The sequence below is a fragment of the Oncorhynchus masou genome, chromosome 32, assembly GCF_036934945.1.
Source record: "Oncorhynchus masou masou isolate Uvic2021 chromosome 32, UVic_Omas_1.1, whole genome shotgun sequence".
NCBI classification, from domain to species: Eukaryota; Metazoa; Chordata; class Actinopteri; order Salmoniformes; family Salmonidae; genus Oncorhynchus; species Oncorhynchus masou.
Window position 1 is genome coordinate 34,665,653 of NC_088243.1, and position 26,291 is coordinate 34,691,943.

General features: G+C 43.6%; 1 protein-coding gene across 1 annotated transcript in view; it reads left to right on the forward strand.

Moving 5' to 3' along the window:
* Nucleotides 1-26,291, forward strand: part of LOC135525999 (AT-rich interactive domain-containing protein 1B-like) — a 230,430-nt gene that overhangs the window by 27,528 nt on the left and 176,611 nt on the right. Inside the window, 3 exon segments of the mRNA XM_064954001.1 lie at nucleotides 2,398-2,592; nucleotides 20,561-20,646; nucleotides 20,648-20,708. Coding sequence (XP_064810073.1) covers nucleotides 2,398-2,592; nucleotides 20,561-20,646; nucleotides 20,648-20,708 — 342 coding nt within the window.

Genomic DNA, 26,291 nt, shown 5'->3' on the forward strand with positions numbered 1-26,291 from the left:
ATTCATAGATTTGGGTCTAATGAATTTATTTCAATTGATTGATTTCCTTATATGAACTGTAATTCAGTAAAATATTTTAAATTGTTGCATGTTGCGTTTATGTTTTTGTTCAGTGTATGTGGTACCCAGATAATGTTTTCTCAACCTTAAACCTTTACATCACATTGTCGTAGGGACCACATGTTACATAGTAGACACATTGTGTTGAGTGTATTTTTTACACTCTCTAAATGGTTAAATGAGTGGGAAATAGATGTAATTGCTGCAATAGTTTGTGAGTGGGCAACATATAATATCATCCAAAATTGATATTTTGTCATATAAAATGATTTTATAATGTGCTAATTTCCCTAATGTGGACAGTTTGTGTTACCACCTTACACAAGGTCACATTGTTTACCTCATACAATTGAGTGAAATGACCTCAGATTGGTGACTGCTTTAAACAGATTCATTTCTTTGGTTTGGTACCGTTCACTTTGTTATACGCGCCTGTCCGTCACAGGACTTAGAAAGCAGTTGTCATTTTCAAATATTAAGGAAAAAAAAACGGTGTGCTCCCTTTCTAAAAGTTGCTGGCCACATGTAAATATACAGATTTGACAGTCAAGCCGTCCTTTATTTTGAGCCCTTTCACTATTTAGAACTACCTGTGGAGAGATGATTCGTTGAAATTATCCAGTCAAAAAAGTGTTGTTTCCTTTTTCATATTGGCCATCTACCGGAAACATTGCCCCCACAAGGAGATGAGTCGCTAAATGGATAGTTGGTTCTCGTCTATCGATGGGTAATATACCTAAGTTCGTTGTGGTTTGCCTTTTAGAGGAGCACGAATGGTACATGTAACGGAGGCAAATCATCCCAGTTCCATTGGTTTTCACACAATGTCAATGTGAGTGATTCATTTGTTTGTGCTATTGATTATAGAAGAACAAGCTCATCAATTCCAGCTTCAAGTGGACACTTGACTTAATGTTGACACGTGTGCAGTTTATAAGGTACTAATTGAGCAAAATACTAGTAATCTGAACACAAATCAGATCCGTGTGTGTAGACAGTAATTTGACATTTTTGTTCTTCAAAATATCTCGACATATTTCAGCATAATCCATTGTTAATGTGGACATTTCTGACCAGTGTTTTGACACTGGGCTATAAATCAAAAAGCCATGACAACAGGAAGCAGCAACAGTATCATTTTCAACGGATCGTTTAGGAATATAAATGATTATTTTATTTTTCAACATGAATCTACTTAATTAGGTCAAATCGACTGAACGAGCCCAGAAATTAGTATTAGTGAAATTGTGAAAATGTGTTTGTCTTGCCTATACATACTCCACATACAACATATTCAGTAGCATATCTCTTTTCTATATGTGGTCAGGTTATGGTCACTGTGATCAATAGGCATGGTGAGTCGGTGGTTGTGGTCCTTGGTCTGTGGGTACAGTCAGTGGTTGTGGTAAATGTGTGGTTAGTTGGAGAGGTGATTGGTTGCAGAACAAGCTACAAAGAGCAGGAAACAGAAAACACCATCCATCACTCCCTTCTCACAGAATATTGACTTGTTCTTTTATATTATTTTTATGACATATTGCATTTACTACATAAAAGTGTTTGGAAAGAAAACATAGTATAACTTTCCCCAACTGAATGAATGCCTTGGTATTTTCTCCGTGACATGTCTCCTGGATATTGTCCCTTGATGAGCAGCCAGGCAGCATGTGCAATACAGTACAGTAGGCCATTCTGCTTCTCCCAACAGGGTTGGTTCAGGCCTTATTGAGTGGGGGATGTGGAGCTATTGTTGAAGGAGGCAGGAGATGAGCCACACGTAGCCCCATGTCTGTCTGAGACAGACAGAGGCAACACATGTCATAAATCATCCATGATGCAGCACAGCGGCGAGGAGACATCACACTCCACATAATCTGCCTTGCTCACGAATCCACAATGCAGGTGACGGATTAACAGCCTGACATTTTGGCTACGATTTTCCCGTTAACTCACCGGGACCCAGAAAATAACCTGTAAATGTGAAATACTTGAAAGGAATAGATTGCTCCTGGCACCTCTCTCTTTTCAGGTTCAGTGTGCTGTGTAACAGTTGTTCAAACAGAAGAAGGGTATCTGACAAACAGAAGTATTTGATATTACTGTTATATTATACCCCTGTAGTCCACTAACCAGTTGTGGATATGGACTAGATTCACCCGAGAGAACCTTTGTAGGGAGGTCTAGGCCTAGGGGCGTCAACCCCCTGGAGAGATCTGACAGTGAATCATGCATTTTGGTGCGCTCTTAACTGCATATGGTATGAATAGATTTTCTAAAAGTATTGCTATAAAAAGTGGCACTAACCCTTTTCTCTCCCTTCTCCGGTGTTCCCCCTAGGTGGCTTCCGTGGACTTCATGGCAATGAAGCGCTCCCACCTCTACGGGATGGGCAACAACCCCTACTCTCAGCAGCAGCAGGGCGGGCCCTACCCCAGCCAGCCATACGGATCGCCCGCTACACACAGATACCCAATGGGAATGCAGGGGAGGGGCCAGGCGGGCATGGGCGGCATGCAGTACCCTCAACAGCAGGTATGTACACTATGTCCATATGAGGAAGATGCTTTAAAATTGTGCTACTGTTTTGTTGCACACTTGCTCCCTAGGGTCAGGAGTTTGCTCCCTAGGGCTAGGAGTTTGCTCCCTAGGGCCAGGAGTTTGCTCCCTAGGGCCAGGAGTTTGCTCCCTAGGGCCCCCATGCGATATACCAGGAAAAAAACAATTTTCCTCCCTGATGGTTGACACTTGATTTGAGTGTACTTTAATACCAAGCCATGCTGTGTTCTCTGAGTGTATCATGTCATGGTACAGTAGTGTGTCAGATTGACTAGTAAGTATCTCAGTGTGATTGAGAAAGCATCCTCTGTACAATAGATTACAGGACCTGTCACAGTTGTCATAAGTAGCATTACAAGGGATATTTGTTTCTCATTTGGAACACTATCTATTGTATTTCATTTCAGATTTAGCCCAAAGTGCCATGCAGTGCCACCGCTCTTATTTCCGTGGCTGGCATCTGGAATTGTCAGCGGTGTTCATCAATGCATTCCCCATTGTCTCGCTCTGAAATGGGCTCGTTGATGTCTGTAGTGTGATGAAACCAAACCCAGTACTGGGAAGTCATTCTAGCAACAGTCAAAATCTGTATCTCATAGCCCAGAGTTGCACTTCACTAAGACAATGATTCAGGTGTGTCATGACTGTCCACGAGAATTCAAATAGGTCAGATCAGTTTTGCAATGAATAACTTCAATCAGACCCCCTCTCACCCTAGAGGGGGAAGAAAATAACTAGTGGGGGTTAACAACTCACGCCCTGTTGTAAATCAAGGGACAAGATTCAGCCCTGTGCTCTGTTTCAACAGACTTTTCCCCCTCTGAAACTCTAACATGTTCAAAGCGAATGCTGGAACAATATTTCTAACATAGAACGTGGGGAACGGTCAGAGGCGATCTAAAGAACACAAATGTCATTTTGTTTGTTCTTTTGTGATGTCATTAAAAATGTTATAAAGGAAATATTGTAACTTGGAAACTCCACGTTGTGCATGTATATATGAACAATTTTGAATGTGTTTTTGTTAAGAGTGGGATGTGATTTGAGAAGCTATAAGAGGTAATTGTTTTACCTAACTTTGCACAGTGAGTAGTTACCGCCCGGAGTGAGGTCAGGGAGCGTGCCAGCCTGCCAGAACTGCTCCTTTCCAGCAAACTGAATAAATGATGGGTTAAGACAAAAACACACCAGGCCAGAAAAACGTGAAGCTGCACCTGCATGTTTAAAGTGGTTTCTACTTTGAATCTCAACACAATAAACTCACCTCCCGGACAATCACTGGCACGGCTGACTAGCTGTCCTAAGTAAAGTATCCTTGAAAGCAAATTTAAAAAGGACCATCCTGTTACTCTGCTCTTACCATCGACGTGGATGGCTAGATTATCTTAAAAGAAGCATCTTCAAGAGCGAATGGAAGCAAATTCAACTCTGTAGTTCTGTTCAGGACTACACGACAAGTCATCGGATACTGGACAACTACAAAACAGGACAACAGTAGAAGACTTGTTGGAACCATTTAGTTCAATCAAAGCCTTACAAGCGTGCCACGAAAAGTCTCAACCTCCTTTCCAAGGCTGCCCTGTTCACCGAGACATCCCCGGTGAACCCAGGCATTTCAAGTAAATACATTAATGATTTCTTACTCAAAGCGGGTGGTGATTTGTGTGCGAAGTAAATGGTTCCTGTAGGTAAGAGTAGTTTCTGAATGTACCAATGTTAAGTGTCTCTGTCCCTCTCTTCTTTAACACGCAGCCATGTCCACTAGGGACCTGTTGTTTTCAGTCTCTAGTCAATAACCGGTGCAAGGTGTGTATGTTTAGCTTGTGTTCCCATTGAATTAGTAAGTAAAAAAATAATTAAATCAATTTGTGTAGTACTGAATAATAAGTAAGGCTGGGGTTTTTGCAGATGCAAGGAGGTTACGACTGTTCAGAATGGTGATATTATACGAGGTTATGATTAATAAGTTGACTGTTTATTGATAGGTAAAGACCTTTTAGAGTTAAATTTGGGAGATGGTAACTCTTTAAAGAACCGCTCTCGTGGTGCCTCAGATCCTAATGAGTTAATTGTTACATGATTAATATAATTGGGTAACAATTAAACATAGTTAGTTAATTAGATAAATAGCAGTCTTCAGATGAATGTTAAAGTCAAGTCACGACAGGTGTAAGTGTGTGTGTTTGTTTGGATGTGTGCGTACGTGCATGTGTGTGGGTCTGCGTACATGCATGTATGTAGTGAGTTAGAGATACTTTATGTCTCAATACAGAGACCAGAACAATGACTCAGTCAGTTTGGTTGGTTGGTTGGTTGGTTGGTTGAAAAAGCAGGCCAGTCTATTCTGAGTACAATGCTCTCGTCCCCCTGCTGTACTGCTATATTTAACCTGGCCTGATGGTCTGAGTTTTAATGTGTCTCGCCAAGTTTTGTTGCCCACATAGTGAGAGGACAGATGATATTGAAGAGGACAAACAGACTTTATTCTTTCTGATTACATTTATATAAAAAACATATGCACACATGCGCACACACACACACACTCAGACCCAATGTATTATTTATTTTTCCCCTTTTTCTCCCCAATTTCATGGTATCCAATTGGTAGTTACAGTCTTGTCTCATCGCTGCAACTCCCTTACAGACTCGGAAGAGGCGAAGGTCGAGAGCCTTGCGTCCTCCAAAACGCAACCAACCAAGCCGCACTGCTTCTTGACACAATGCCCACTTAAGCCAGCCGCACTAATGTGTCGGAGGAAGCACTGTACACCTGGTGACCGTGTCAGTGTGCACTGTGCCTGGCCCGCCACAGGAGTCACTAGTGCGCGATGGGACAAGGACATCCCTGCAGGCCAAACCCTCCCCTAACCCAGACGACACTTTGCCAATTGTACGCCGCCCCATGGGTCACCCGGTCGCGGCCGGCTGCGACAGAGCTTGGACTCGAACCCAGAATCCCTAGTGGCACAGCCTTAGACCACTGCGCCACTCGGGAGGCCAGACCCAGTGTATTCTGAAGTAAATGCTGTACACAGTACGACCCAGTAATCCACACTGTTCATAACGCAGTGGAGACTGCTTTATGAACTGTGTCATTTAAACTGTTTTCATTATTTACTCTCCCATTCCATTGTTCAATATTAGCTTTCCACTATGTTATTCTCATTGTTGTCCCTGATTATAGCTGGACCCCAGGGTCTATCCAGCGTGGCTGTGTGTGTGTGTGTGTGTGTGTGTGTGTGTGTGTGTGTGTGTGTGTGTGTGTGTGTGTGTGTGTGTGTGTGTGTGTGTGTGTGTGTGTGTGTGTGTGTGTGTGTGTGTGTGTGTGTGTGTGTGTGTGTGTGTGTGTGTGTGCAGACTGACTGAGACTAGAGACCACGCCAGACTTCCTTGCTGCAGGCTGCTTCTGGCTTGCTCTGATGACATCAGCACACTCCGGCTCCACATACAACAAGATCTCATAGTTTCCCTTTGAAATTCGACGTATTATGGATGATCGTCTATTTTTGATGCATTAATTCAGGTTACAGGGTTCAGTTACAGGGTTAACTCTGGATAGTTACTAGGTTAAAACAACCCGCTGTTTACATCAACTATCATCAAGTATTATCATGGCAGAGGGTCGCCATTTTCGGGCGCTCCGGCTGCCGTTGACATTTTTGTTTGCGGTGAGCGCCGAGGAAGGCATATAATCGCCATTTTCGGGACCTTTTCGAGCGTCCGAAATCGCCATCTACTCTTTCAGAGGAGAGGTATTTTGTGAAAAAACACACGTACACAGGCTAGCCCTCACACACGTATACATGATTGGGTAGTGGACGGGCACATTAGAGCCGGGACAATACCCGTATCGCAATATTTATTTTCATGGCAAAAATGGTTGGCTATAGCTTGGAAATTAAATAAATGTGACTCTGGATGACAAGATAATGTTTGTTTCCAACATTAGGGCTGTTTTTCTAAAGAATTTAAATCTGATTTGTGTTTTGTTTCCTTGCTACGATACTAACGACGGTCGCGATATTGGTATCATCCTGGCCCAAATGCACACACACACACATACACAAAACAAACTCCACACAAATTCCATTTTGGTCTTTTGAAAATAAAAGCTATTGAAAACAAGGTGAAAGACCATAGGGCCAGCAGATACCACAGAGCCGCCACGCAGAATAATCAGCCAAATAAAATGAGTTGTTGTCCCTCGCTATGGCCAAGGGAAGCGGACTTCTAAATGTTATAATTATCGGAAATATTTCTGAAATATAACCAACTGAAAAGGAATGAGTTTATATCTGGAGACGTGGAAGCATTTGAATCATCAGATTCATCTTTACAGGATAAAGAGCAAGACAAACGGAGACTAGGCGATGAGAAAGAGGGTCAAAGAGCCAGGCAGGGCTGTCTGTGATGTACTGCTACATGACAAGCCCCTGACTGTCTTTCCCCCATGATGCATTGTGCTCCCGGCAGGCAGAGGGCTTGGTGTGCTGTAGACAGGATGGTAGCCAGGCAATGTGACGTCACAGGCCTGCGTCGGTGGCACCCAGGATGCCCTAGTGGCTGTCATGTATCGTGTGTCTGTGTGTCTGTGTCTGTGTGTTGTGTTTAGGCTGAGTGTTGGTTCACCATCCAGGTTACTGCTTGTATCTGTACTCCCTCCCACTATGAATTGTAGTGGATAGGTTGGCTAGGGGTTTACCTTTACAATTCATGGCCCCAGAACATCGATCCCCTCTCCTCTTTTCCCAGTGACAGTGTGACTGGGCCTGCTGTGGCAGGGATGCTTTTCTGCCTCCTGTATAAGTGTCTGTGTGTGGTTAATCGCTGTTGTCTGGAACAGTGACAGGTGTGTAGATGAGTTCTATCCCAGGTTTAGACCTCTCCCTGGAGAGGTAGAGCTGCCATGACCACCCCTTAGCCTGGAGCACTCCAGTGAGATGCTGGAAAAGGACTGGGAGCTCCTACAGGTATTAAATCCCCCCCCCCACACACACACACACAGCTCCAGCCCCAGCTCTCCTCAGCAGGCTCACACAGTAACCCAGCAGTGTGGCGTCAATGTAAATGTTTTGTCTCTCCCACCTCTCCTTAAAGCACAACTGAACTATGTTTTATCTCTGAAGGAAAGCCTCCGCCCTCAAGCAAATGTGGACCTGTGTTCAATTAAGTGTGTGTGTGTGTGTCTGTGTCTTTGTGCGTCAGTGATGTGACAGAGGCAACATGGGTCCACAGGAGGCAGAACAAACAGTGCAGGGAGCACGGCAGAAGGACCTGTCGGATGACAGGACTAGACAGATATTTCTTTGGAAGTGGAATGAACTTGAAAGTAAAAAGGCTGCCAATTCCACTGTAATTTCCTGTGATGTCAAAGTTGGCAGACAGAAAGGAAAAGGAATTTGAAGGAAACATTAGCGTTTGATGTGTTGGAGGGGATGGGGGGGGGGGGGATTGTCTGTGAAATGAAAGAGGTAAAATGTGTCAACAAGCCAGGGAGGAACTATTACCAGTGGCTGCTGCTGCTTGTTCTGACAAACTGACTTTCCTCTGCGAAGTTAATAGAATCCAATCATTACACTGGAGTGGAAATGTGGCTGTGGCCAGCGTCCATTCTTCCATTGGTGAAGACCTCTGTCCTTTCTGCTAGCCTTTTCTTTCCACTGCTACTTTCAGAGCTTCTCATTCAAAGAAAGGTTGACTGAAGCCCTTTCCTCTCTTCTGTTCATTCATTTCATCTATGAGGTATGACGTTACCCGTTTTCTTCGTTCCTTCCCGCACCATAAAACGTTGGATCTCACTCTCCCAGATGGGCTCCCATCACCTCTGTGCCGTGGCTATTGACGGCATGGAATTAGCCAGGGTAATTTATGGCATTGATTGAAATGTGTTTCTGCCCTGGTGAGGAACACTTTGAGCCACTGGAATCACTTAGGAACCTGGTGGCTGTCTGGGGGGATAATGTACTGAGCGCTGGTCAGTCTGACGGATGGCTGAGAGGGACACATCAATTACACCCGGAAAGTCAGAGAAGATAGGGATCAGGGCCAGTGGGGGCCCATGGTGGGGGCTTGTGGAGGATGGTGGGGGCCGGCGGTGGGGGCCAGTGGCTCTTTGAAAGGCATTTTGAAATGTTGAAGGCTGCTCTTCAAAGTCCTCCCTCTCCTCCATCCATCCATCCCTCTCCTCAGGGACCAAGGGCATAATTTCCAAACCACAATTAAAACAGGAGACATTATGAGGGATGGAGAGAAGGATAGGAGAAATGACAGATAGAGGGAAGGACGGATGGAGAGAAAAGAGGACTGTGGTATGGTGCAGCTGCCAGGAGATGTATGGAGGCTGATTAATTAAGGTTCCTCCCGCTGCAGAATACATGAAGTTTCAGGATCAATTAATTAGTGGGAACCCTGAGCTCGTCAATGACTCTAATGGCCTGTTCTCATTTGTTATTTTTATTACCATACTGTTCTATATGCCCCAGCCAATCAGCCATGAGGAGCAGGACGCCATGCGTCCATTAGCGACAGATAAAAATGTCTTTGCACGTCGTCCCTCACACAGCCACTTTATTGTTTTTCCATTTAAACCCAGCGTCAGTTGTATCGAGGTACATTCAAATGTTTTTGCAGTCGCTTGTGAAAAGTGTTAGAATAGGTCGGGAATTGCTCCTGTTTTGAAGCTGTCACAATTTTTGTGGAGATGAGTGGGAAAATGCTACTGTAGCTCTGTCTAAATTGGTGAATTGAATCCAGAGATTCCACATACCCTCCCTGATGCTTTGGATTCAGACAGACTTCAAATACAATCACTAATGGTGTATAGTGGTGGGTGTACATTCACTCTGTGTATCATAATGGCCAATGACTTTCTGATAGCTGATGGCTCATTTCTCCCACAAACAACAACACTCACTGGGGTATTTTGCATTGCCTTATTTGTGCTGAAAGCCTACAAACAGCAGGACAGAATGAAAATAGTATCTGCCTTTTAGCATTGAGCCAGATGGAAAGAGAGTGAGAGAGAGAGAAGGGTGGATAGAGAGACAGAGAAGTGGACGTATAGAGGGATTGTGTGTATAAGAGAGAGTGGGGGGGAGATAGACAGAGGAGAGAGAGATGTTTTATGTCTCTGTAGTTATGGGTAGATTTGTTTCTCCTCTAATTGGCAGTGCTAAGATTAATCTTCCTCTTGCTCCAAATTACAGATTTCTACAGTTCAAGTCTAGCTCATCAGTCCACTGTTTGTCTTGCATTTAGACTGGCTTAAATACGCTGAGTGTACAAAATGCTGGCCTTCTAGGCAGAGTTCCTCTGTCAAGTGTCTGTGTTATTTTGCCCATCTTAATATTGTCTTTTTATTGGCCAGTCTGAGATATGGCTTTTTCTTCGCAACTCTGCCTAGAAGGCAAGCCTCCTGGAGTCACCTCTTCATTTATTGACATTGAGACTGGTGTTTTGAGGATACTGTTCAATGAAGCTGCCAGTTGAGGACTTGGGAGGCATCTGTTTCTAAACTAGACACTCTAATGTACTTGTCCTCTTGCTCAGTTGTGCACCGGGGCCTCCCACTCCTCTTTCTATTCTGGTTAGAGCCAGTTTGCGTTCTTCTCTGAAGGGAGTAGTACACAGCGTTGTACGAGAGCTTCAGTTTCTTGGCAATTTCTCGCATGGAATAGCCTTCATTTCTCAGAACAAGAATAGACTGACGAGTTTCAGAAGAAAATTATTTGTTTATGGCCATTTTGAGCCTGTAATCGAAAACACAAATGCTGATGCTCTAGATACTCAACTAGTCTAAAGAAAGCCAGTTTTATTGCTTCTTTAATCAGTACAACAGTTTTCAGCTGTGCTAACATAATTGCAAAAGGGTTTTCTAATGATCAATTAGCATTTTAAAATGATAAACTTGGAATAGCTAACGCAAAGTGCCATTGGAACACAGGAGTGATGGTTGCTGATAATCACTCGTATTTCATATGTCACAGTGCTTCACTGGTACGTATGCTATGACGCTGGTAAAGTTGTCTCGCACACCTGCCACACCTGCATGAGCAACACAATTCCCCAAGATCTGGGACAGTGCTGGTCAGAAAACAAACTAGCTAGCTGATGGATGCAAACAATGTCGTCCCCCTGTCACCCAATTTGTAAAAAAATGTTCTCCCCCAAAGATCTGCAAAAACAAAGCAAAACGGCGTAAGTTTAAGTAGCTAAATACAGTTGAGGTCGGAAGTTTACATACACCTGAGCCAAATACATTTAAACCCAGTTTTACATAATTCCTGACATTCAATCCTTGTAAAATAAATCCCTGTTTTAGGTCAGAATGTCAGAATAATAGTAGAGATAATGATTTATTTAAGCTTTTATTTCTATCATCACATTCCCAGTGGATCAGAGGTTTACATACACTCAATTAGTATTTGGTAGCATTGCCTTTACATTTTTTAAACTTGGGTCAAACATTTCTGGTAGCATTCTACAAGCTTCCCACAATAAGTTGGGTGAATTTTGGCCCATTCCTCCTGACAGAGCTGGTGCAACTGAGTCAGGTTTGTAGGCCTCCTTGCTCGCACACGCTTTTTCAGTTCTCCCCACAAATTTTCTACGGGATTGAGGTCAGATCTTTGTGATGGCTACTCAAATACCTTGACTTGGTTGTCCTTAGGCCATTTTGCCACAACTTTGGAAGTATGCTTGGGGTCATTGTCCATTTGGAAGACCCATTTCCGACCAAGCTTTAACTTCCTGACTGATGTCTTGAGATGTTGCTTCAATATATCCACATAATTCTTTTACCTCACGATGCCATCTATTTTGTGAAGTGCACCAGTCCCTCCTGCAGCAAAGCACACCCACAACATGATGCTGCCACCCCCATGCTTCACGGTTGGGATGGTATTCTTTGGCTTGCAAGCCTCCCCCTTTTTCCTCCAAACATAACGATGGTCATTATGGCCAAACAGTTCTATTTTTCTTTCATCAGACCAGATGACATTTCTCCAAAAAGTACAATCTTTGTTCCCAAACTGTAGTCTAGCTTTTTTATGGCGGTTTTGGAGCAGTGTCTTCTACCTTGCTGAGCGGCCTTTCAGGTTATGTCGATATAGGACTTGTTTTACTGTGGATATATAAACTTTTGTACCGGTTCCTCCATCATCTTCACAGGGTCCTTTGCAGTTGTTCTGGGATTGATTTGCACTTTTTGCACCAAAGTACGTTCATCTCTAGGAGACAGAACGCGTCTCCTTCCTGAGCGGTATGACGACTGTGTGGTCCCATGGTGTGTATACTTGCGTACTATTGTTTGTACAGGTGAACGTAGTACATTCAGGCATTTGGAAATTGCCCCCAAGGATCAACCAGACTTGTGGAGGTCTACAATTTTTTTTTCTGGAGTCTTGGCTGATTTCTTTTGATTTTCCCATGAAGGTAGGCCTTAAAATACATGTACAGGTACAACTCCAATTGACTCAAATGATGTCAATTAGCCTATCAGAAGCTTCTGAAGCCATGACATAATTTCAGGGAATTTTCCAAGCTGTTTAATGGCACAGTCAACTTAGTTTATGTAAACTTCTGACCCACTGGAATTGTGATTTACTGAATAGTAAGTGAAACAATCTGTCTGTAAACAATTGTTGGAAAAATTACTTGTGTCATTTATTCTCTATTTTGGTTAGGCCAGGGTGTGACTAGGGTGGGCATTCTATGTTCAGTTTCTATGTTTTGTATTTCTTTGTTGTTTGGCCTGTGGTTCTCAATCAGAGGCAGCTGTCTATCGTTGTCTCTGATTGAGAACCATACTTAGGTAGCTTTTTCCCACATGGGTTTTGTGGGTAGTTGTTTTCTGTTTTGTGTGGCTACACCAGATATAACTGTTTCGTTTGTGCTGCTTTGATAATGTTTGTTCTAGTGTTCGGTTATAATAAAAATTATGGACACGTACCACGCTGCACCTTGGTCCTCACCTTCTTCCACCAACAGCCGTTACAGTCTTGTACGAAGTAGATGTCCTAACCGATTTGCCAAAACTATAGTTTGTTGACAATACATTTGTGGAGTGGTTGAAAAATGAGTTTTAATGACTCCAACCTAAGTGTATGTAAACTTCTGACTTCAACTGTTCATCTTAATCCACCAAATGTATAAAACAGTATTCATATTTGGTTGATGGTTAGGGATGTTCTGGTCATGCCAGTAGTCAGAATATGAAACTCTCTTGGGGGCAATATTGCAAGGTTGTTTAGTTTGCTATCTAGCTAGTTAGCTGGCTCTTTATTTTCATGAACTGAAGTCTGATTTTAATTGGAAAATGGCAAGGATAAATCAGGTGCAACTGCCTGGGTTATGGCTGGCTGGCAGGCAGATGCAGCAGTATCGCCATCCTTTCTCCCCTGCCTCAGGGATGGTATGTTGGGGAAAATGTTGGACTACCTAGCTAACATTTTCTATCCTGCTTGTTTGATCCTGATCTTATTTCAAATGCTCACAGAGCTGTTTTCCCATTCGGTCGAACAAATTATGGCATTTTGCCAACGCGGTTTTGGCAAATACATGATTAGAGGCTGTTGTGTGCGTTTGTTTGCAGACCTTTGTTGACAGTGCTACTGACGGTAGTGGTGACGCTTGGCTTGCGCTTTCAAATTATATAATATATGTAGCTATTTTACGCCTCAAATTAAAAGGTTATTTGACGCATCAGATAGTGTTATTTGACGTGTATCTTTAGACACACAGTGACCCGAACAGCCATCCATTCTGCGCTGGTCACACTCCAGTAGCGCCTGATGGAACTCCACAGGTCACAATGTCAATGTGAAAATCATTTACAACGGCTTTATATGACTAAGGTAGCGTTTACAGTCACTAATCTAGCAGTGTGTTCTATGGCAATGTGCAGTATAATCTGCTGTCCTAATGTCAACCACTAATGATATGGTGCCGTGTTTGACTAGCAATGTGTGGTTTGCATTCACAGCGTTCAAAAGTAGTTGACACAAGTTATAGCTTGCCTCTACACTCTGTATGGTGATGAAAGAGAACTTTCAACGGAAGAAAATTGAATTAAAATGGCCCAAGATAACATTCTAGCATCAGGGGTATTGTTTCTCTTTTAAAATTGATTGATGCTTTGGGTCACATGTAAATGGAATTTAAGATAGCTCTCTGTGAAATTGGTTGACTCCCAAAGATTTCCAGTATTTCCAGGATATTGTGGGGGTAGAGGGTCAGAGGAGAGGTAAGGAGGTTTAAAGTCTCCCCCCCAAGCATTAAAGAGACTGGGAAATCCTTCCCTCCTTCCTTTCCTAGCTGGATCACAGGCGAAATTCCTCCTCCCTAAAGACCAGGGCTTATTCAAACATTTTCTGCTCATATCTCCTTTCTTTCGTTTGAGTGTTTTTTTTTCTCCCTATTTTTCTTGGCCTCAGAATGGGGTCAGCAGTTTAGTGGGGGAAACATTTGAATCGGTGGCACCAGCCCAGAGCTTGGCGGTGCACGGTGCTGCTTACACATTACAGAGCGGCATTAACCTCTCCTCTCTCCTCAGACATCTCCATTACAGCCCCTGTAACAACACAGCCGCACCGTACTACAGCCAGTTAGCAATAAAGACCAACGATACAGCGAACTGCCTGCCCAGGTTTTTATCCATCGATTGAAGCGTGCTAGAAAAGAGCAGAGGCACAGCACAGTGTCTCTCTCTCTCTCTCACACACACACACACACACACACACACACACACACACACACACACACACACACACACACACACACACACACACACACACACACACACACACACACACACACACACAGCAGCCTATGAACGGAGGGAAACAGGAGCCAAGGCTAAAGGAGAACAATACAATACAACCACACGCTGTCAAATTCCCTCAATCAATGAAATACTATTAGCTCCCACTCATTCAGCCAGTTTCAGTCTCAGGCTGCATTCAAGCTGCAGATTTAGTGTCGATCGTGTCATCAGATAAATATGAGTCCCTTTCAGGCTGCAGTACTGTTGATTTAAACTGTTCAATGAAATAGAATGGAATAACCTGCAGTATTTTATTAGGATCTGCATTGGCTGTTTCTGAAGCAGCAGCTACTCTTCCTGGGGTCCACACAAAACATGAAACATGGCATGAAACAGAACATCAATTGACAAGAACAGCTCAAGGACTGAACTACACAAATGTTAAATAAGAACAATAGAACCATAAAAAAAGGCCCTACTGACATCTACACACATTGCTGACAGTTACCCACACATCAGTACATATACATATGCCTGAGTTATTGCTGATGTGTATAATGTTGAGTCATCAGTGTACATCAACGCACGAGCTTTGTTCAAAGCTAGTGGTAGATCATTAGTGAAAATAAAGAACAGTAAAGGGTCAAGAAAGCTGCCTTGAGGAATACCACACTTGACATGTTTTACATTAGAGAAGTTTTCATTAAAGAAAACCCCCTGTGTAACATGAATGCATCAGTTATAGGTATAGGGAAAACTCTGGGCTCATGTTATAGACTACAATTAGGGCTCAGGGTTTTTCTTGGTCAGTAAATGTGGTCAGAAAAAAACTGTTAATGCACTAGTAATTGCACTGGTGATAGTAGAGACAGAGTAGAAAGGGAGAGAAGAGAAGAACAAGATGGAGAGACAGAAAAATCAAGAGAGCCAGAGAAGTGGGGTCGAGAAAAGCGGAGAGACAGAGAGAGAAGAAGAGGGAGAGAGAGAGAGAGAGAGAGAGAGAGAGAGGAAGGAGAGTGGAGATCAATGGATGCAGTTGGAGGTTAGTCACCTTGGCAGCCACGGTAGGCCATGTAATCTCCCTCCTCTATGTTTAATCATGAGCCCAGATTGTTGATCGCCTCAGCGGGCCGGCCGCATCTCATTTTGGGGCTCACTGCCACTCCGGCACGCACACACACTCATGCAGGGGGAAATGAAAAGGAAATCGTGCACTTATCTACCGCGGCTCCACATCACCAGCCTATAGTGCTTACTCAGAGAAACACCTAATCGTATCAGCTCCTCACCTGACGTGGCGTTGCTGGCTGATGGGGCTTTCATCCAGAAGCAGCCTGATAACCTTTGTTAACAGCTCTGTCTATGAGGTTGACTCAGTACGCACACCTGGCATTGAGAAAGTCAATGGTGTTTCATCTGAGGTCAAACTGATAACCTTTGATAGCAGCAACCCTGCTAGCTTGCTCAATGTACCCATTCTGCATTGACATGGTGTATTATTAGCTTAGCTGTACTGTAGCTTATGGTGTTGCTGGTGATGTCCAGTTCTCTTAATCTCTGGTCTCCCTCTCTCGCTGCCTCTCCCCACCCTCTCTCTTAGCCTTCTCCTGTCTCCCTGTCTCTTCCCCACCCTCCCTCTCTCTCTGTCTCTGATGTGCTTGCAGTGTTGTGATCCGTAGCGAGGGCGTTAGCGTGCTAATGCTAATACAGTCCTCTGTATTCCCGTCATGTCTGTTCTGGCTGCTTGCGGCTCCAACACCGCTCTGGTTGGTTGGATCCATATGTCACTCAAATGGGCAACCTGTGCTCTGGCAACAGCCCAGTTGCCATTCAGCCGTATCGCCACAACGATAGAATTAAGACAATTCTATATATGCTCATTGGCCCAATTGAATTACATGCAGGTTTTTCTATCCCCCCCATAGGGTTCTAAATGGTGATGGCTGTCTATTTTCTGGCTTCGTTCTCTCATGACTTTTGTTTTCATATGTTTTTGATGGTTTGTTTGGATTCTTCTGTGGCATTGCCCTTTTTTTATTGGTCTGCGCTTTTCCTGTTTGAAGCCCGAGCCTTGGATTTTATGATATCAGTATTACATTTTATGGTGAATTATTTGCGTCACAAAACATAAAGGCTGTCTGTTTCTATGAACACTCGTCTTTCATGTACTGTTAAGTTTTAGGATCTGTATTTTTCACCTTTATTGCATACGGCTGTGTGTTATTGACTGAGAGAGTCTGCAGGACTCAGCAAATATTGGAACAGATACTGTGTGGTGCTTGTCTAGTCTATAACAGACATATTCTCATTCATACTGTACACTGAACAAAAATATAAAACGCAACAATTTCAAAGATTTTACTGAGTTACAGTTCATATAAGGAAATCAGTCAATTGAAATAAATTCATTAGGCCCTCATCTATGGATTTCACTTGACTGGGAATACAGATATGCATCTGTTGGTCACAAATACCTTTAAAAAAATGGGCTTCATAATAGACCTGAGGATCCCATCACGGCATTTCTGTGTCTTCAAATAGATACAAATGCAATTGTGCTCCCTCAAAACTTGAGACATTTGTAGCATTGTGTTGTGGGACAAAACGGCACATTTTAAAGTGGACTTGTATTGTCCACAGCACAAGGTGCACCTGTGTAATGAACATGCTGTTTAATCCACTTCTTTAATCCACTTCTTGATCCACTTCTTAACACCGCTCAGGTGGATGGATAATCTTGGCAAAGGAGAAATGCTCACTAACTTTGATGTAAAACAATGTGTGCACCAAATTGAAGAGAAATAAGCTTTATGTGCATATGGAACATTTCTGGGTCTTTTATTTCATCTCATGAAACCAACACTTTACATGTTGCGCTTATATTTTTGTCCAGTGTAGCACACTGTTACGCTCTCAGGAAACACACCTGAATGCAAACATTAGCTTCTGTATGTTGTCTTCTCCTCCTCCTGGCTGAGCCAGTCAATACCATGGCATAACTACACATGACATTATTATGACAGTGTTCTTCATACTACTGTGTAGTGTAGTACTTGTCCCACCATACAAAGGCCTATTATCACTACAAGAAGCCCTCCTGAAAAGAGGTCTAGCATAGCAACATTTCAGCTCACAGAGTAGACCTACCTATAAACGCAACTAATGCAGTCAGACGGGTTGCTGCTTGTTGAGGTTTAATTCTGTCTCATCTGATCTGTCTGTCCTATAGAAAGGAAGGGAGCAGGCAGCCCACGGTTGTCGTCATGACTGAATCACCATGGAGGATAAGCCTCGATACCAAACCTGTCCTGTCTGTTAGCGCCTGACAATGACTAGACAGGGAAGGATCGTCAACATAGTGTTGAGCCTGGTTCTCATTGGCTTTAATGGTGTGTGTGTGTGTGTGAATCGCTTTTAGGCTAAATAGTGTGCATTTGTCTTTTTTGTGTGTTTGTTAATGCATGTGTGTGAGAGTCTATATAATATGCGTGGTGTATGTATATGTGTGTGTTTTTAAACAGACTGAACGTGGGATGTCTCAGTAAGCTCAGTAGACGCCGTGAGATCAGACACACACACGTAGAACACGCACGGACACATACTCACAAAAGCCATGTCAAATATATACTCAAAACATCAGAATTCAGATTCAGAAAACGTTTACATCCTCAGAGGCATTTCATCTTGCGGCAGTCATAAAAACATATCACATCTACAAATGAATGTGTCCGTTAGGTATCCAATATATTAGACTGTGCACTTTGGACAGTATCAGGTGCGTACTGACCTGGTCTTTGGCCTGCTCGGGTTTCAGCCCGTTTTACCACTGGTCTATCAACTTTATGAAGAGGGTTTGGGTGGACCGTCACTCCCACGCTCATTTAAAGGATCAACTCTGAACTCTCCCACTTTGATCTGAAACAGACTCATAGCGACTGTTACCAGTGAGATCACAGTAATATCAGCATCCTAAAAATAAATCAGTTATTTGTGGAGCCTGCTTGTGTCAGGGAGGGATGTTTCAAATGAAAATGTTTGGAGTGTGCATGTGTCACTGAGAAGTCCTTACATCTGGGATATTCAAACTGGGGTCCGTGGCCCCCAAGCTATTACAGGGGGTCCGCAAATAAATTATTTAAATGTTTTTATTAATATTGCTACTAACAGAATAAACTAAACACATTTTGAATTACATACAGTACCTACAGAAGAAAATAGGAGAATATCTTCATTTATTTTACCCCCAATTTCGTGATATCCAATTGCGATCTTGTCTCATCGCTGCAACTCCCCAAAGGGCTCGGGAGAGGCGAAGGTCGAGTCATAAGTCCTCCAAAACATGTCCCGCCAAGCCGCGCTTCTTAACACCTGCTTGTTTAACCCTGAAGCCAGCTGCACCAATGTGTCGGAGGAAACACCGCTCAACTGACGAACGGAGTCAGCCTGCAGGCACCCGGCCTGCCACAAGGAGTCGCTAGAGCGCGATGATCCAAGTAAAGCCCCCCCCCAAACCCTCCCCTAAACCGGACGACGCTGGGACAATTGTGTGCCGCCCTATGGGACTCCAGGTCATGGCCTGTTGTGACACAGGAACATCTTCCTTCTAATGATGTTAAAATTATTTCTCAACTCCTAATATTGAGCAAAGTACACTCATTGGAGACAATTACAGTCACTGGAGTATCTGACATAGGCTTTAAAAAAAAAGCACCCACGAATACCAGTCACTGTAAGTGTGACTATCTACTAGTAAGCTTTCTTGACTTGGGACATTCGTTTTTGCCAACACATGGCTAACCTTTGTTTATCAAGTTAAACAGCTGCTACTAGCGAAAATGGGTTAGGGTTAATGCGTTCGAGTTAGCCTATTACATAGAAAGTTATATTAGAGTTGACGCCCCCTCTTCCAATTATAACTCTTATCTCCCAAATGTATTAATTTAAAAATGTTGATGACTTCTCCTTGCCATAATCATTCACCTGATAAAACATTTTTTTTTATTCTTTATGATGGGGGGGTCCCTGGTTTTCCTGTGCAGGGGCCTCTGGTCAATATTAGTTTGAAGACCCCTGCCTTACATCAGTTTGTACAGTTGAACTCAGGAATGAATACATGCGCTGAAATTGCCACTTATGCCACATTTAACGACGGTTAACAAGCTCGTGGCCGGGGCTGAAAACGATTCAAGGAAAACATGGCAAGAAAAGTGTCGTCAGACTACACTGACTGGCAGCAGTAAATGTTTGGATTTCTGGGACAGAGTAAACCGCGTGATGCATGTGTGCGTTTGCTGGGGCAGCTGCTCATGAGAACGTGTTACGTAAGCAGAGTTCGACATTGGGAAAGAGGGATGGAGGGATGAAACGAAAGGTTGTAGTGAAGGGGTTGTGTTTGATGGCACGCGGGGCGGTCGGGTTGGGGAAGCTACTCGTGCATTCCAAAGACAACAGCAGTTATTTTCCTGGCTCCCATCACCACGACATCGAGGAAATCCTCAGAGAGGAGGGAGAGAGCCTTTCATTATGTCGCCATAAAGCCCAACACGGAGGGATCAACACTGGGACAATACACAGATTAGCCCAGTGGTGTTGGCACACGTTGGGGAAACTAATACACATTTATGGACACGTTTCTGTGAATACACACACAGACAAACAAAGACACACTCACACACTTAGTAGCCTTGTGTTAGTGTAATGAAAACCACAATGTGTCTCTGGGAATACCTAGCCCATAGGTAGTGTGAGTCTTAACTGCTCTCTCTCAGCCATGTTTCCTCTATTACAGTTATGGCCTGGTCTGGGCTCACAAAACAGAACAACTTATACAGTTTGTCCCCGTCCCTATGTGTGTTCTGGCAGGGGGAGAGTGGATGGAGGGAGGGAGAGGGGGTTGGCAGGAGATGGGACATGTGAAGACCCTAGTTGCTCTGTGACTGGAGTTGGCAGGGGAGCATGGCTAGAATGGTTTGTCACAGTTGAAACAGAGCTGCTAACATGATGTGGCCATAAGTCAACCAGGAATAGATGGAGGTTGAAGCTATGGTTGAAGCATAGAGGTGTATCCAGGCTCCTCGGAATGCTCTCTCTGGGGAAGGACGGTCAATTAATGCCTGATTGGTTGTTCCAGCAGAGGGGAGGTGCTAGCTGCTCTAACTATTGTGTGATTGGTTGTTCAAGCAGGTTCCCCCCCAGTATGGCCAGCAGGGTATGGGAGGATACAGCCAGCAGCAGCAGGGAACACCTCCGGGATCCTACTTCAGCCCCCCAGCAGAACCCCACCGCCCCCACACAGCCCCCCTACCTGCCTCCCCGCGCCCCACCCCAGCAGGTAAGACCTCACTTACAGTCAGAGAGGGGGTAAATGTAAAACAGACTGAAGATCAGTGTCTAAGGGACACTTCATCCTGTTCTGTTATCCCAGAATACTTTGCTCCCACACAGACCTCTTGTGGTGTGTGTGGGCAGAGAGTCTGGCTCTGGCCCGGAGGTTTGATTTGTCGTCCAGATTATTCATATGGGCTATTTCTGGCATTCCCTGCTTCCTCTACTTTACTTTCATTCAAACACACTACACACCAGACCTTGAAAATACCAACTTTTCAAATACTCAAGGTTGTCATATATATATAGTTTAGAGTTTAAACTAAAAGGCAACTATTTTCTTTGATAGTCGAATACAGGTCCAGAAAAACAAATCATATTTGAAGCTATTTGAATATATACTGAGTGTACAAAACATTAAGAACACCTTCCTAATATTGAGGTGCACCCCCCTCCCCCCTTTTCCCTCAGAACAGCCTCAATTCGTCGGGGCATGGACTCTGCAAGGTCCAGGCCCCGCCGTTTCACATGGATGCTGGCCCATAATGACTCCAATGCTTCCCACAGTTATCAAGTTGGCTGGATGTCCTTTGGGTGGTGGACCATTCTTGCTACACACGAGAAAAACCCAGCAGCGTTGCAGTTCTTGACTCAAAACGGTGCACCTACTACTACTATACCCCGTTCAAAGGCACTTAAATATTTTGTCTTGCCCATTCACCCTCTGAATGGCACACATACACACTCCACGTCGCAATTGTCTCAAGGATTACAAATGCTTTCTTTAGCCTGTTTTCTCCCCTTCATCTACACTTTTTGAAGTGGATTTAACAGGTGACATCAATAAGGGATCACAGCTTCACCTGGATTCACCTGGTCAGTGGAAAGACCAGGCGTCCCTAATGTTTTGCACACTCAATGTATATACGCAAGTTATTTGAAAACAAACAAATATTTATTGGATAGCGGCCAAAGATTTGATGAAGAACCAAAAACTACAACAGTTAGTTAAATGAGTCTAAATACATTATCATAACCCTGGTTTGGAGGGCTCTTAGGTATGAATTCTCGATGGAGCCTATAGCCTAGAATTACATACGAGGGACATGCATTCATCTCAACATTAGAGTAACATTAGAGTAAAACCATGTTTGCAGCTTCAAAATGACTAACACATGTATTTTCATAATGAGTGACATAAGGTAATGCAGTAACACTTGACATCCAGTTCCCTATACATTTGTAGAAACTTTGATTATGACAATAGCAATATTGTTGTTATACAGGACATTGGAAATGGCTTTATAATTGCATACTAATGTAGTTATTACATAAGTGGAGTAAGGAACAGTCACTATTCCCCTTGTGTACAGTAGATACAAAAACTCTGTTCTTTGCTATGCAATTCAAATGCAATTGCCTTTGGTCAGTTTTACGCAACAACACCCTAGTAAAATGTTGCTCTAAAAGTCATTTGTTTTATTACACAGGCACAAGAACAGTTTAAAGGTAAGTGTTACTGAGAATTCTAGCAGTAACAAAATATGGCCATTAAGTGTCAAAAGGAAAGTAAATATCCCAAAACTGTCTTGAATCAACTACAGCCACGCTAGGTTGAAAATCATGTCATTTAGCATTATGAGTAAACCATCCCTTTAAAGATGGTATAGTGCCCTCAACTCTGGACCTCGAAGCCAGTGCCACTGCGTTTTTTCATTGTTCCCCTCTAATCAGGGACTGATTTAGACCTGGGACACCAGGTGGGTGCAGTTAATTATCAGGTAGAACAGACAAACAGGAGGCTCCGGACCTCGTAAGGTCAGAGTTGAATACGCCTGATATAGTGTGTGTTTGAAAAATAACACTTACCCTCAGATGCCACCCTCAGAGTATTTTCAGGTATCATACAATTAATTGCAGTTTTCTACCTTTTCAGTGACATGTTGAAAGAGTCATACATTAGCAACATATTTATACTTATCTGTACACAATATCATTGGTTGATTGGTTTGACTTGATTATGTACACCTGGGGCAATGGACATTCAGGAGAATGGACATTTATGAAAATGTTCAGATAGAAATGTATTGCATAGATCAAATTCGACTGTGAGATAGATTCATTCTTTTTCTATCTTCAACATGCAGTTCCAGATACAGCCCTGCCATTAGTTGAAGGCGGCCAATCCAATAGTTTCAGAACGGTAGTCGCCTCTGAGATCTATATTCCAATATTTTATTTAAGTAGTTGCTTTCTCAGGTCTGTATTCAAATAGTTGTAGTCACCTCCAAAGTAACAATTGTTCCCTTGGAATAGTTACTTTCCACAAAGCACAGCTAAAACTATAGTTATCCCAGGTCTGCCACACACACACACACACACACACACACACACACACACACACACACACACACACACACACACACACACACACACACACACACACACACACACACACACACACACACACACACACACACACACACACACACACACACACACGCAGATGTGGTTGAGTCAGTGTGGGGGCGCTCCAGGATTTTAGTGAGAACTGAGTTCTGCAGGATATGGCCAGAGAGAGAATGCAGTCAGTCAAGGATTGCGTGTTTCTGCCCCTTTTACAACTCTGGTTGCATTTCAACTACTTGATTACACAGTCCAGTTGAGGCTTTCTCAATGTTGGCCGCAAGGTCAACACTTTCTCTTTCTCTCTCTCCCTCTCTTGCTATCTCTCTCCCTCTCTTGCTATCTCTCTCTCTCTCTCTCCCTCTCTTGCTCTCTCTTGCTCTCTCTCTCTCTCTCTATCATGCTCCCTCTCTTCTTCCTCCTCAAAGACTCATTAATCAAATCCTTTATCTGAGTCTCTTCACTTCTGGCTAGGCCTGTAGTGTCTCCAGACTGCAGGTTGGAGCAGGGTGAGGTGGGCCAGCCAAGCTCAAGGCTTTTTGGATTGAGCCAGCCAGCAAACAGCCCTCTACAGCACACAGCCTCCGGACCTATGTAGGGTTCTAAAGATTTAATTTTCAAATATTCTTAGGCCATTGGAGGATGTAGAGTGGTCTAAGAAGGCAGGGGGTAAAGATGGATGATCATTTCTGTAAGGTTACTTTATAAAAACCGACCTGTGAGCGATCGTGTGTATGTGAATTACAGTAGGGAGAGTACCACCGTTGTCACCCCGGTGCTATTGTGGCTGTGTGAAATCCTTGTCTCATGTCAGTTCCCAATCATAAAGAAAGGTCAACATTTGACCTTTTCACAGCTTTCTGTGCCGATCAGTGGAAACACACAAACACAAAGCACTGTGAGAGAGATTAGGATGTTATTGTGGTTGTGTACCCTCTCTCATGACCTCTAGTTACCAGAGGAGGGAAGTTCCACCCTGTGTGATTTGGGTGGTTAGCCGTTCCATTCAACAACTATTAGGCAGGTGAAAGGACTTCCTTCACTTGATTGAGTGATTGCAGCTTCTCTGACCATCATATTGGCTGCGAAACCCAAGGTTCCGACAGAAACACGACCATTATCCTTCTTTTATATCCCCCTGAAGGGGAAGTGTGCTCTTTATTGGGGTGTGTTTCACTGGCATAACCCTGGCGATGGACGAAAGGCTTTCTGGTTCTGACCCGTCAAAGCTGTTACTTCAGAACATCTCAGAAATGCATCTGTCGTGGTGAAGGGGAATGAACACCCTGGGTCTTTGTTATATTCTCAAGCAATTAAAGGTGCAATATGCAGAAATCGCTCCGCCGTTTCCTGGTTGCTGAAATTCGAATAGTTACAGTTTATGTGACAAAACAAAAAATGTATAAGTGTGGAGAATCATTGTACCATCTAAACCGCTGTTAAATATATTTTCACTAACCAAAAATATTGTATTTTCAGCTGTTTGAAGTTGGTGTACAAAGCCAAATGAAATGACGCAAAAACAAAACTTAAGAACGGGAAGCATAGAAATAGCTCACATAGAACAGATCTTCTTAGCCTAGCTTTCAATGGGAATGACAGATCTATAACTCACATTTCTTTGTGAATTTGGTCAGGTCACCCAAAAAGTTACATTGCAGCTTTGATGAAATACTGTTCGAACTCATAATAGCAGTTTCTCTGTCTGAAGGGTTGCTCACCCATCTCTCACCGTTTTCTTCTGTCTGTCAGTAACTCTTCTTCGTCTTTGTCCATCAGTTTTGTTAACACAATACACGTTCCTCTCTGCCTACATTGCTAGGAAGGCGATTCTCTTTGTGTGTGTGTGTGTGTGTGTGTGTGTACTTTAGTGTTTGCGTGCATGACTGTGTGTGTGTGACTGTTTGCTCAAGTGTGTGTGTGTGTGTGTGTGTGTGTGTGTGTGTGTGTGTGTGTGTGTGTGTGTGTGTGTGTGTGCAACTGTGTACTTGCTTCCTCGGCAGATAGACACCTTTCCCTCTCGGGCTGCCATTCTTTTATTTTCCTAGGTAGCTAGCTGGTATAGTGTGTAGTGATTGAAACATCCATGTCCTGTTCCTATCTAGGGCCCTTATCTAACTGAAGGAGGCTGTGTGTGACAGGACTACTCCAATGTGGGGATTTGTCATGTTGTTCACAATGTTACCAGGCAGGGTCATCGATTGGTTACACCTTAAGCGGTGTCACTCTCAGGAGTGACACACAAAGATTTCACCAAGGATAATTGTACTGCATTGCCCCTCATTTCTTTAGTGAAAGTGTCCGGTCTGTTCCTCTGTGAGACTGCTGATCTCTAGGGCAGTTTCCTGTTTCCTGTATTACGCCCAACTACTTCCTGTTGTCTCTCTGAGGGGTTTTAGCCCCTCTACTCTACTCTGCTCTGCTGTACTCTGCTGTACAAAGCTCTACTCTGCTCTGCTCTGCTGTACTCTGCTCTGATGTACTCTGCTCTGCTCTACTCTGCTCTGCTGTACTCTACTCTGCTCTACTCTACTCTACTGTACTCTGCTCTGCTGTACTCTGCTCTGCTGTACTCTACTCTGTTCTACTCTGCTATACTCTACTCTGCTGTACTCTACTCTACTGTACTCTGTTCTACTTTGCTCTGCGGTATTCTGCTCTACTCTACTCTGCTGTACTCTGTTCTACTCTGCTCTGCGGTACTCTGCTCTACTCTACTCTGCTGTACTCTGTTCTACTCTGCTCTGCTGTACTCTACTCTGCTGTACTCTACTCTGCTGTACACTACTCTGCTCTACTGTGCTCTACTGTGCTCTACTCTACTGTGCTCAGCTCTGATGTACTCTGCTCTGCTGTACTCAGCTCTGCTGTACTCTACTCTTCTCTGCTCTACTATGCTCTGATGTACTCTACTCAGCTCTGCTGTACTCAGCTCTGCTATACTCTGCTGCACTCTGCTGTACTCTGCTCTGCTATGCTGTACTCTGCTGTACTCTGCTCTGCTATGCTGTACTCTGCTCTGCTATGCTGTACTCTGCTGTACCCTGCTCTGCTGTACTCTGCTGTACTCTACTGTACTCTGCTGTACTCTGCTATGCTGTACTCTGCTCTGCTGCACTCTGCTGTACTCTGCTGTACTCTGCTCCGCTATGCTGTACTCTGCTGTACTCTGCTGTGCTGTACT